The sequence below is a fragment of the Barbus barbus genome (genome assembly GCF_936440315.1).
Source record: "Barbus barbus genome assembly, chromosome: 1".
NCBI classification, from domain to species: domain Eukaryota; kingdom Metazoa; phylum Chordata; class Actinopteri; order Cypriniformes; family Cyprinidae; genus Barbus; species Barbus barbus.
In genome coordinates, this window is record NC_136729.1 from 25,755,983 (window position 1) to 25,768,486 (window position 12,504).

At 37.5% G+C, this 12,504-nt stretch overlaps 1 protein-coding gene across 5 annotated transcripts in view; it reads right to left on the reverse strand.

The window, feature by feature from the left end:
* Positions 1-111: 111 nt before the first annotated feature.
* The window catches only part of LOC306871658 (SWI/SNF-related matrix-associated actin-dependent regulator of chromatin subfamily D member 3), a 43,023-nt gene continuing 30,630 nt past the window's right edge, over positions 112-12,504 (reverse strand). For 2 of the 5 annotated variants that reach the window (XM_079419735.1, XM_079419734.1), the window contains exons 3-13: positions 10,136-10,178; positions 9,319-9,441; positions 8,764-8,886; positions 7,089-7,184; positions 6,687-6,788; positions 6,070-6,231; positions 5,778-5,875; positions 4,947-5,082; positions 4,609-4,731; positions 3,288-3,389; positions 112-3,139 (exon numbers count right to left, since the gene is read on the reverse strand). In XM_079419735.1, the coding sequence (XP_079275861.1) occupies positions 3,086-3,139; positions 3,288-3,389; positions 4,609-4,731; positions 4,947-5,082; positions 5,778-5,875; positions 6,070-6,231; positions 6,687-6,788; positions 7,089-7,184; positions 8,764-8,886; positions 9,319-9,441; positions 10,136-10,178 (1,162 nt within the window). In that variant the 3' untranslated portion in view covers positions 112-3,085. Of the gene's footprint in view, positions 3,140-3,287; positions 3,390-4,608; positions 4,732-4,946; positions 5,083-5,777; positions 5,876-6,069; positions 6,232-6,686; positions 6,789-7,088; positions 7,185-8,763; positions 8,887-9,318; positions 9,442-10,135; positions 10,179-11,387; positions 11,478-12,504 lie in introns of all 5 variants that reach the window. The other 3 variants (XM_079419737.1, XM_079419736.1, XM_079419733.1) reach the window with 2 other exon arrangements.

A 12,504-nucleotide genomic window follows, 5' to 3' on the forward strand; every position in this document is an offset into this window, starting at 1 on the left:
CAATAATTATTTGATATAACTTAATGAGGTTCCCTATTGGGCCCAGACTCCTTAGTTGAGAACCACTGCACTAATTCACATCACCAGAATAAACTCTCAACACACTTTCAGTATGGTGTTCCATTCACAAACTTTGGCAAGCGCTTGTTTATTTACATCCTCACTATGCTACACATGTACGTCTGTAGTTTTGATCTCTCTAGCTGAACAAGATGAGAAAGCAAACATATACAGACTGTGAAAGAGAGAGAGAAAAAAAAAATCCACAGTGGATCATTAAAACCTACTTGCTCAGATTCTGCTGGCAGTACTTCTATGAACAAACCAAGGAAAAAGACAGACAATACAACCAAAACCTGGTTATAATGAAGATTTGAGAGCCCAGGAGAACTCTAGTACTGAACACTTAAATACTTGTGTGGCATTTAAATCAAAGCGATATCAATAAGCGTGATTTTTAGCACCCAAACTGTAGGATATTTTCCCTTACAGAAGCACTGGAGGGCAGCATGATCCACACTACGACTACAAGCAAGAGAGATGGTAACATTGGACCCTTGACCACATGATGGTCAGGTAAAGCACAGTTGGTGGCTTAGAGAATTAGAGAAGAGGTTACTTTACACATGAGAACAGAAAACCTTGTTCAGTCACTAACACAACAACACAGGTAGATGTTATACTTCAAGTTTATAATGTTCAAAATGGCTGACTATACATGTTGTACCCACAAGATTCGATGGGAGGTGCTGTTGTTGCCCAACAGGCTCTGTAAAAATCATTGGTGTGCTTCTCCTAGCCATATTAAATTGCAAAGTCTTTTTAAAAGACAAAACAAAAAATAATATATGACCTAAAATTGCCCCTGCTGTACATGTTGGTACTGTATGTAGAGGCTGTGACCCAGACACAGAGGGTCACTAAGAAACTCAGTGCTCTTCTGATCAAGTCCCAAGCAGTCAGAAGGTTTCTCATGTCCTTGTATGAAAGTATAAAAATGTGTCCATGCAGCATGCATAGGTCTGAAAAATACTCTGAGTGACAACACACAGGTCACCAGAACTCCTCTTTCCTCACGAGAAGATGTGTGAGGATCACAGGCAAACTGCAAGAACACACAATAATTGACCTGGACAAACCATCCTTCAGCCGACAATAAAGCAGCAGCAGAGGGTTCACTATCAAAACCCAGAGCCAACGAGAAGTCATGTGACATTTATTCCCAAGTTCATACTTCATCTACTTTTTTGTTTAGGTGACATAATTAGCATGGAAAGCGTTCAGAGCGCTCAGTTATGATCCATGATTTAGTGCAAAGACTCTACGAGTCAAAGTAATTTTTAGAAGCACTGTTTTCACAGCTATGGAAAAATGGGAATTTAAAATGTGTATTCTCTAAAATTTCATCCTTCATCTTTTAAAAAGTCCTTCATCTAGTCAAAAGTCTGTACACTGCCTTTTAAAAGTAAATTACACCTTTGGTAAAACATCAAACAACACTAATGCTATAAAATCCTTCCTCATTAGTGAGAAACACAAATGCCCACAGTATGGTATTTTAAACAACACTATTGAAATGGATAAAAAAAATAATGCAGGGTTCAAAGGAACTTCTCCAAGATGGTAATGCCAGGTGCACAAAAAAGGTTTTGATGAAGCATAAAGAAATGTCTGTGAAAATACAAGATTTGACAGAATATTCACTTTTATCTAGCTGACTGATGATCTGTCGAGTCTGACGTCACACTTCAGATCCCCAAAACAAACAACAAATGGTGCTAATTTACTTGTAGTACTATTAAAAAGACATGATCCTAACCTTTAAGTTCATACTGAAATCTCAGTTGGCTAGACAGTGATACATCTTTTCTGACTTTTCTTTTCTGAAATATTGGTGACTCGGACACTGTGAGCCCAGACTGTAGTGTACACTGGAAGCTTAGCTTAAAGGTGTACTATTAATGTGCAGTGCTCATAAACGGCAGATGAGATTGTTATTACAAATTGCTGATTCGTCTTTGAAATGGAGGCTTGGACCCAGACAGTATTTGATATGTCATGACTTGACAAGCGGATTATATTTCTGAATAATGTGTGTCAGCATGCTGGTATGGCCCATTTTCCTTGTATATGTGACAACTTCTCAAAAACCGTGACCTATCAAATTCCTTCAAAGTGAACTAATGACTATGTCAGTACTATCCTACAAAGGCAAAACACAGCAACTACACAGAATTAAATAAAAAAAGTGTGAAAATGTATCAAAAGTGTAGTTGCTGTTTTGTCTTTATATGTCAGAATAGCTTTTAAATACTTGATTGAAACAACCTCCTTCAATCTTCAATCAATGTTTATGTACACTATAAAAAATGCAGCTAAATGTCATTATTGTGGCAGGGCCAGACAGCAGAGTGGCATACTCTGTAAGTCACCAGCTCAGTTAATATTGAATGATTCTCCTTTTTAAGCTGCCTCCCTCAAAGTACTTCATAAATACACTTCTGAATAAAAGTGTTAATAACGGAGACAATTATTGTAGCTCCACTGATTCCCAACACTGGCAGACATAAAAAAAAATTACCTTTTTGATCAATACCCAAGAACAAAATTGGTACAAGTGTGGACTAAATTAGAGACATCATCAATACCTGAGTCCAAACACACGTTAATCACAGGGAAAATGTGTGTGAATGCCAGGAATTGATGACTGACAGGAAGGAAGGCTGAATCACAAGTGAATCAACGTTGGATCCACAGTCTAGGAGACTGAGCCGGCTCTGAAGTCATCAAGTTCAAAATGCTGTTGGATGTGATTGATATTAAAAACCAGAAATCCAAATAGTGCATTGTGAAATGATGGAAGACACACCGTGATTGGCTGAAATGCACATACTATACAATGGGGCTGCTGGACTAACAGGGTGTGATTGGTCCAGTGTTGTGGATTGTAGGTCAGAGTGACAACAATGATGACTGGACACGCACACAAACCCCCAAACACTGCGGAAAATAATGCAGCGACCTCTACGTGGAGGCAGTGTTGTCACAAATGAGCCATGTTTTCTGAATGTGGTCGGTGTGAGTTCTAGGTGTTCCTCAAGGCCAAGGCCTGCTCCAGCTCCTGCCTCTTCTGCTGAATCTTTAGAATCAGAAAGACAAAGAGCCAGTCAGTTTTTGTCCAGTGCAGTGAGGACATTGACACTGACGTGCAAGCAGTTATAACATCCTGTTTTATAGTAGACCAGGAGGAGGTTCACACTAGTCATTGTATATTTTGATATTCTTACCTTGCAGTAGAAGTAACGGCTAACAGCCTCCTGAGACCAAGGCTGATGATAAAACTCTGCTCTCCTCTCTTCCTCTGGGTTCCCAACAACATCTGTCATCAGCTACAAACAATCAAAATGTGTTACCAGTTAGAAATGCAGGACAACATCAGGACAAACATGATGCAGGACATTAAGTCTTTTTGGGGGCATACTTGCAGAGAAAGAAATCACATACCGTACATTACGTTTTTAAAAGCAGTCTCTTACACTCTATCAAAATACTGAGAAATATTATTATTATAAATATTATAACATACAATTAAAATAACTATTTTAATAGTTTTCTACATTTTAAAATGCAATTTATTCCTGTGATGCAGAGCTGAATTTTCAGTCTCTTATGCTCACCAAGGCTGCATTTATTTGATAAAAAAAAAAACTGTAATTTTGTAAAATATTATTACAGTTTAAATGAACTGTTGTCCATTTAAATAAATATTTAATTAATTAATTTTTATTTATTCAAGTGATGGCAAAGCTGAAGTTTACTCGTCTTGAGTTTCACATGATCCTTCAGAAATCTTTCTAATATGCTGATTTCGTACTCAATAAATATTTCCTATTATAATCAATGTTGAAAACAGTTGTGCTGCCTAATATTTTTGAGGAAACCATGATACTGTTTTTTTAGGATTCTGAAATGTATAAAAATTTGTTAGAAATCTTTCATAATAATGTAAACGTCTTTATTCTCCCTTTTAAATAACTTGATGCATTCTTGCTAAATAAAAGTATAATTTTTTTTTGTTTGTTTTAAATCTTGAGCCCAAAATGAATGATCTTCACCCACAATTTTGAATGGCAGCGTAAGAGAGCTGTTGAAGCTTCAGATTTTACTAGTGGAAACTGAATATGAAGCAAATACCTTGTTGAAGCTTTAATAAATCTGGTTCAAAGTGTAATTTCTGCATCATTAACAGCAGCAACAGAACAGCAAACGTAATTTCCAAACAGGTTTACCAAACACTATACTGCCCCTTCTGACCTGTTGTTCCAAACAGGTAGTCCTGCCCTAAACTCATGCCATTGGTTGAGCCAGAAGTTGACATATCAGACCACTCAAACAATCCGAGCAGTGTTTTGAAACCAGCACAGAGCCACTGTGTTTACACTTTTTGGGATTTCAGCCTACAGCTGGCTTATACTGCATGTATCTGTCTCAGCACATTAAACTGAAATATAAGAAAGCACTGTAACAGAAAACACACTTCATTTTCAAAAAATATACATTATATAAATATCAAGAGTCATGTGTAGAAGAATGAAAGTTTTTGCAGACCTTCAGATCTCTGCTCTGGGATTTGAGCCAGTCCTGGATGTAGCCTTTGGGATCTCTGGAGAAGCTGAGCATGAAATCTCTCTGGATCTTCAGCTGATTGATGGACTCAATAGTCTCATGGATCTGCAGAGGATTTAGAACCAAATTGAAAAATCAAGGCTGTATTCACAGGCATGATGCCACTGCAGAAGTTGTTAAAACCTGATTATTATCCTGCTGTCAGCTTAACTGTAATAATACGAGTCGAAATCAGAGACCCTATAATTCAGAAGAAAATGTCTAGAAGTTCAATCATCTGCTCCACTGTGCCCACACTGATGTGGGAGACGTGCACTAACCTTGTTGTCCAGAGAGGCAATCTCTTGCTGATTGGCTGTGGAGAGCAAGAAGCTGCTCATTTGTGCTTTAAGGGGATCTTCAACCTCTACATCAATGTCATAGCACGCTGTCTTTTTCTGATCATTAGCGTCGACGCTGTACAAAAATAACCTCAATGAGAATTCATGTTATGTATTCTTCATAAAATTAGTAAGAGAAGATAGAGAAGACAAAGCACATGGCACAACGCCTGAACCAAAATACTCCTGTTTTGGATTATAGACATATCAACACAGAGATGTGATGAGGTTGAATTAAAATAATTAAAAAAATACTGTTCAAGAGTTTGGGGTCATGTTCCTGAACGAAGTCTCTTATGCTCCCAAAGGCTGCATTTATTTGATCAAAAACATAGTAAAAGACAAATATATTGTGAAATATTATTCATTATGTATAATAACTGTTTTCTATTTGATTATATTTTGAAACGTCATTTATTCATGTTATGATAAAGCTGAATTTTCAGAAGCCATTACTCCTGTTTTAAGTGTCATTCTAATATGCTGATCTGGTGCTCATTTTTTTCAAGATTCTTTGATGAGTATAAAGTACAAAATAACTGTTTATTTGATATAAATCTTTTGTAAGATTATAAATGTATTTATTGTTTTAATGTCCTTGCTGAATAAAATATTAAATTTCTTTTTTTTTTTAAATGACTGACCGCAAACCTTTGACCAGAAGTGTTTAAGAAGAAGAACACTGTATTTTGGTAGATATCTGCAATAAATATGATACATTTTTACAGATAAGCAAGTAGACAACAAAACCACATAATCAAACATCCAAACCTAATCATGTGATTGATGACAATAGGGTCAGGGGGAAGTAAAAGGTTGGTGAGGCGCTGTGGAATTTCAGAGAACTTCAGACGTGGACAGTCAAAGATCTGTGAGAGGAGAAACACAAAAAGCTCTTGATTAAAATACAGTATACTGGTTTTAGATAATAATTCCACCATGTGTTTCTACCAGCAGTGTAATTTTAAAAAGAACATACTTTATAGGGGATTAAGTGAGGCTGATTCATTCATTAATTACAGATTGTGATGAATGTTAAATCAATGATTCCAATCAAGCGTACCTGTTGGAAGTACTTGTCACAGTTGATGTACTCCTTGTCATGTGAGTCCTGCAGTTTATTGGTTTTGACATACTGCCAGAGGGCCTGGATGATACTGGAGCGAGTCTGTGTGTGTATTCCCAGCAGACGAGCCAGACGCGGATCCAGTTTAAACTGAGGCGGCTGCACACAGAACACAAAGCTCTCAGAAAAATAATGCTTTTCACTCACTTTTTAGTGTGTTCCATCTTCATTTCAGAGTACTGACACATGCTTACATTTAATTAACTATTAATAATTTAATACATTAATAAGTTTAATTAACTTCTAATTCAAGTAGGCACAGCAGAAGAATATTTATCTATTTTGACAGTCACAAAGTAGCACACCTGCTACTCACAGAGTTCGGTTGTAATATACTCATATATGCGATAGGCACCCATTACTTCAATGAAACTCAAGACTTCAAGGACTGACAGAAATGTATTATCAAAAAGAAAAATCAAACAAGAAATGCTTTCAAATTTGACGATGAAATTAATTATACAATTACATTTTGCACCATGTTGTAGTTCTTGATCAGTAGTCTTCAGTTAACATACAAGTAAACATTACTGGATGCATTTTGTTGCCTTTACCTGGTAATCCAGCATTAACAGCAGGGTGCAGCGCACGTTCACATCTCCAGGCCTCTTCACCTGAAAACCGTCTGTCTCCTGAGTGGTTGGTGTACGATGCCACTGCAGAAAAAAAGAAAGAAATGAACATGCTTGCACACACTTACAGAGAAAAAAAGAAAAGAAACAGTTACTGCCGTAACAGAATAGAAAAATAACCTGAATGACATCATTACACATCTGTACAAAACAAAATGCTATGTACCATGTTTATATGAACTACACTGAAAAATACAGTGGCTGCAGGACATAAATGCAGTTAAAATATAAGATTGTGGCTCTGGTTCTTGGTTTTTAGAATTTCCGCTATGAAATTTTTTTTTTCCGTTATTTACAGTGATAAGCAGGAAATCCAACACCAACCTCAACCAAATGGTTATCAGGGCCGTAAAGGTCTTTGTCAAGCTCTATCACCAGACTCTTGAAGAATGAGGAGAACTTCCTCTTCATCTTTCCCGGCTGTGCAAGAAAGCATGAATACTGTTTTCAGAGCGTGCCACTGAGCAAACGATCCAGTTTCAAGGATGAAGACATTGTTGGAAAACAAGAACTTTACACCACATCATAAACTTTCCTGGTAGATTTTCCATGGAAGAGAACGGGCTGAAAGTTAATTTCAAATGTGGCATACTGGTGGATGATTTGTTGAGCAGGACAGCATTCCATTCAGCCCAGAGACGGCATGAGTCCTTTATGCTATCATCAATAAGTACTAGTTTCATTTCTTTGGGCATGGAAACGCATGCCTCAAGTGTATTAGCTAAACGGGTCTTGGTTAGAGACTGACCCAAGAGGCAGGATTTATGCTGCACTGCGTAAACACTTAAGAATTTCGTCCTCATGCTTCAGCTGCAATCACATGAATCAACCGGTACATTAGCAGATATTTCATATCATAAACCAAAAGACACTTTTATCAAAGTAAAAAAATCTAAAAGGTTCAATGTTTTTTTTCCACACTTGTACAGGTACCAATAACTGTTTTACATGTTTAGCCATGCTCCAGTGCCTTTGTGGCTTGAGATGAAGAGAACATGCTTGAGCAAAACCAAACATGCAATAAGCCTCAGCTTTACCTTCCATTTAATCATATTGATGGAAATCACTAAACAGATTTAAGATTGATGTCAAATATAATTATGCGATACTAAATTACAGAGAGCAGGCAAGTTAACTTAATCTTCATTTTAAAGGGGAAACATTTTATGGTAACTTCTGGTTATTCGTTACTAATGTAATTCCTGTGGGTGGAGTCTACTGCATATAAACAGCCCTTCATGAATAGTTATGTCACGTCCCTTCCTGGTATATCACAGCTACACCATGCAAAAGCAACAGGGTGGGAAGGTAAATGATTCTTTCAAAACGGGAAGGTTTGAATGATTCTTTGGACTGGGAAGGTAAATGATTCTTTCAAACCAGTGTAACATGCATTTGCATAATATTCATATGCGTATACATTTCAAAAGTGTGATCGCTGCATTTTTTGAACATTTATTCTGGGTGATGTACACTTCCCTACTAGATTGCAATTAGGTACATTCTTTTTAGGTTGAATTTTCCTTGTGAAAATAAAAGCATGCCACAAAGACATTCGACAGAGTTACAGATGTAATTAACCGAGAATATTCTTTGAAGATACGCATTGTTGGTTAAAAGGGTGCATGGCATGCAACTATCAAAAGAGCAGAGTAAGGAAAAACAGTCCAATGGACCCACAGAACTTTCTGGCACGTATGTTTGGATGGAGGCTGGGAAGTGATCTCACTGTTAAGTGAGGCACATGTCTGTGGTCAAGACGTGGAGCCTGGGACAAATAAATTTAACCTCACTAATTCAAAATGCACATAGCTGCCATTGACAAGGTATGATGTTAGAGAGACACGATCAAACATTGCAGACAGTTATTTGTGATACATTAAGTCATACGTTTTCCCAATAAAAGCAGCAAAACGAGCACCAGCACGTCTGGGTTTCAAAGCAAAGGATTTTAAATATCTGTGTTGTGCAATTATTGATTTAAGTACAACTGACTCACATCATCCAGCAGTTTGCCCTCCACACGTAGCTCCCAGGATGCAATGCTTCCTTCAGAGTCCTCTGCATCAGGCTTGGCAGGGTTAAACGTGTTGGAGATGTAGAGACGCAGTTTTCGCTTTTGCTTCAAATAGGAAAAAAATTAGTTAATCTGAATATTTATCTTTATTCAATCCTCAAGATGAAATTAGTGCTGTATGCTCACAAAAACACAGAGGCATTATGATGGGAAAAATGCTTTTAAGCTGATAAGTGGTAAAATATGAGAAGCTAAACACTCAGAATAATGGCACCAGCCTCATTTTATGCTCATTTAAGTTGTTTGGTGTCTTATCCTGTTGATTTATTCAAGCAAATGGTTCAATAAGAGACGACTAGACTGCAGGTGAAAATGCTTGTTCCAAGGTTCCTTATGCCTGCTTGAAATTGTCTGATATATAGGTAAACAAAAGTACAAGTGCAAACGCATATACACTTTTAAAATTTATTAAATGAAACAGTCTGTCCAGGAAAAATAAATTAAAAAGAATATATGGATTATGAGGATGAGAAATACCTTCATGGGTCTCTTAAGAGCCTCTTGGATGTCCACCCGTTTGCGCATTATGGTCTGGTCTAATTTGCGCTCGAATGCCAACAGATCCATATACGCCTGTGACTCCGGAACAAGCTCACGAATCTGAAAAAGGAATTCAATAAAACTTCATTTTGCAGATGGGAGCACTGGTAAGGAAATCCAAACTATCCTAGTTATTTTCCTTGTTCTGTGTACGATAGTCTGAATGTTTCGTCAATGACTAATGCGTCTGGCGTCTCCACTTGAAGTTGTATCTATCTATAAGGCCTGATAACACATACATAATGCTGCTTATCTTATCCAACACAACCAACTCATAGTGACACAGTGACTATAAAAAACTAAGAACAGAACCATTCATATACAATGTTTAAATCCTATTCAATTATAAAAAATGTATTTACAACAACAGCCATCACCATGTCTTATATTGTAATATTAGAATATCTCAGAATACACAACACAATTGGAAGCTGACATTAACTAGAACAGATATTATGTAGAAAAAAAATCTAGATACTTTACAATATACAATATATTTTTTTTAAATAACCTGCTGTCAGTGAAGAATATATCTGCATTGTTTTGTTGAGGTGACAATTACTAAAGGCAAAAGCACTACAAAAAATTTCTGTCTACCGTATCGCTTGTTTGGTAGAAGATTCCACCCGTCTAAAAGGCCGAGATAGAGAACAGACGCACACACCCGTGCATCTTCATCCGTGCACATTTACAGACAAAAAAAACACCAGCTAAACCAATGAAAGCAATGAAAAGGCTCAGATCTCTTACTCACCCTTTGTGGAAGGATCTTATCAGCCATCTTCCTCCTCTTGGCACTGCAGAAAGAGGGAGAAAGGGGAAATGGAGAGGAAAGGCAGAAAAAAACCCAAGATGTTACTATGGAGACTGACAGTGGAGCACCCGGGACATCTGCTAAAATTCTGGGGGTGGTCCAGGATGCGGGAAAGACGGTGTGGGAGTGTGTGTGTGCGCGTGACGCCAGCCCAGATGGTGCTGGCAACCATTGGCACAGAGGACGTTACTAGAATCGTTACTGCTCAAACTTCACAAGTTGAAGCTTGGAAAGCAGCGGAGATTCATAGAACCTGCTCATGATGTGCACAGGTGTGTCAATACGGCAATGTACATTTGTGCTCATATATGAATGCTCTTCTATTTATTTGAGCACAGCAAGTAACATTGTTTTGGTGTTCTTTTGCGCAAAACTGCTAGTTGAGAGAGCTGCATGTGGCATTACCTGTGGAAGCAAATAATCATTGGTCTTATAAACTAGATTAAAAAGAATGCTGGACATTTGTTTGGCATGTTTTCATTCCCCCTCATAGAAAAGAGATTTGTACACTCAAAAGCAGAATCCATACAGGTGACCATCACCAAAACAAACGCCGTGAGAAGATCAGGAAAACCACGGCCAAATACTATTTTTGTTATTCCACAATGAACATCTGGCTAGAACTAGTTTATGTAAAATAGTTTAAATAAAATTAAAAACAAATCTGCAAACTTCACCAGCTTAATATATTTATGCAACCAACTAAAATTCACAAATCAGACTGACTTATTAATACATGTTTAGTTATTTGTGAAAACATTCAACACTTTACATTGAAGTGTACAACAAGCTCTCAAATACTGCCATCATGCCATGCAACAGGACATGCAAGCGCATCCATGCTAAATCCAGAAAAATGTTTAATAAAGTCACTTCAACCTTAATATATTAACATAATTATAATACCTTTGATTTTATAATGTCTTTGACTCAAATGTCATGTTAGGTCTCATGACATGACTAACATGATGACTGACATCAGCTGATCTGTAACTTAATAAATTAAATCATTGCTCTATAAAGGAATAATCTTTGATAATCGCCATCAAACATCAATCAGAGGTGAAGGGGAGTAATCCTTATTAGGGATATGTCTTTGGAGGCTAGATGTGCCAGGGTAAAGGAGTCAAGGCTTGGGACAAGGGTGGGATCAAAATGTGTGAATCCATCATGCAGCAGAATAAACTCCTACTTTGATCCGAGTGTGGGATCTGATTGGGCCTCTCTCATGTCCATCTGTCTCCCTGGCATCTCATTTGGTCCAGGAAATCCAACAGGCTTCCTGATGGCATTCGAAGGGTCCTTCATTAGAGGGTACTGAGTGTGTTTGTATGTGTTGCAAGAGCATGTGTTTGTATGCAAGTTTAGAATTGCTGAATATGTTGGGGACACATTACGAAAAGCTGAATACACAAAACAGACAACATGGGAGTTGTACAAGACACAGCAGAAGCAGAGGAAAAGGATCTGATATGCCATGTGTGGTTATTACACACACACACACACAACCACTGCATTGATTAGTCTGATGTGAGACAGGAGGGCTCTAGACAATACAAGATAATGTTACACTAATGTGTCAGACAAGGTCGACAGACAGAATGAGCAAGTATAAGAATCAATGAAGCTAAATCACAGAGGACACAACAGAGAGAGAGAGAGAGAGAGAGAGAGAAAAAGAGACAGATATCCAGAAAAAAAAATGTAGAAACAAATCTAATATACAATATTACTCAGTGCGTGGCCCCTTTCTGTCACAACAGCACAGTCAGATGATTGGCCAGCAGACTGAAGACTCCACAGATCAGATTAACTGCAACTAAACAACAGCTACTGCGCAAACTGAGACACGTCACAGAGATTTGTGATACAAGACCACAGAGTGACCCCATTTAAAACATCTAGGAATTTTAAGAGATTTACAAGCAAGGAACTTGGGTCATATCTGATCAAAACCATACAAAACAGCCAACAAATGGCACCGAAAACAAACAGTGCAAATTAAATCAGAAGAAATAAACATCTTAAGGATGCAAAAAAAGTTATGAAAATAACACAATGTTCTAAACATATTCCAGTAGCAAGTAATTTATTTCTTCACACTGAAAGTGAACCTGCTCTGTGACATGCTACATTATGTGGAGCAGAATTTTGGACCAATAAGATTTCACCGTGGGCGGGGCTACCCAGCACTCCACCATTAAAATCTGCAAGTTAAATCGTGATAATCGTGAATACTGTTTCCGCTTTGTAGCCTCTACTCCATTTTAAGGCTAGAATTTATAAGCACTATTCATTGATAGCACACA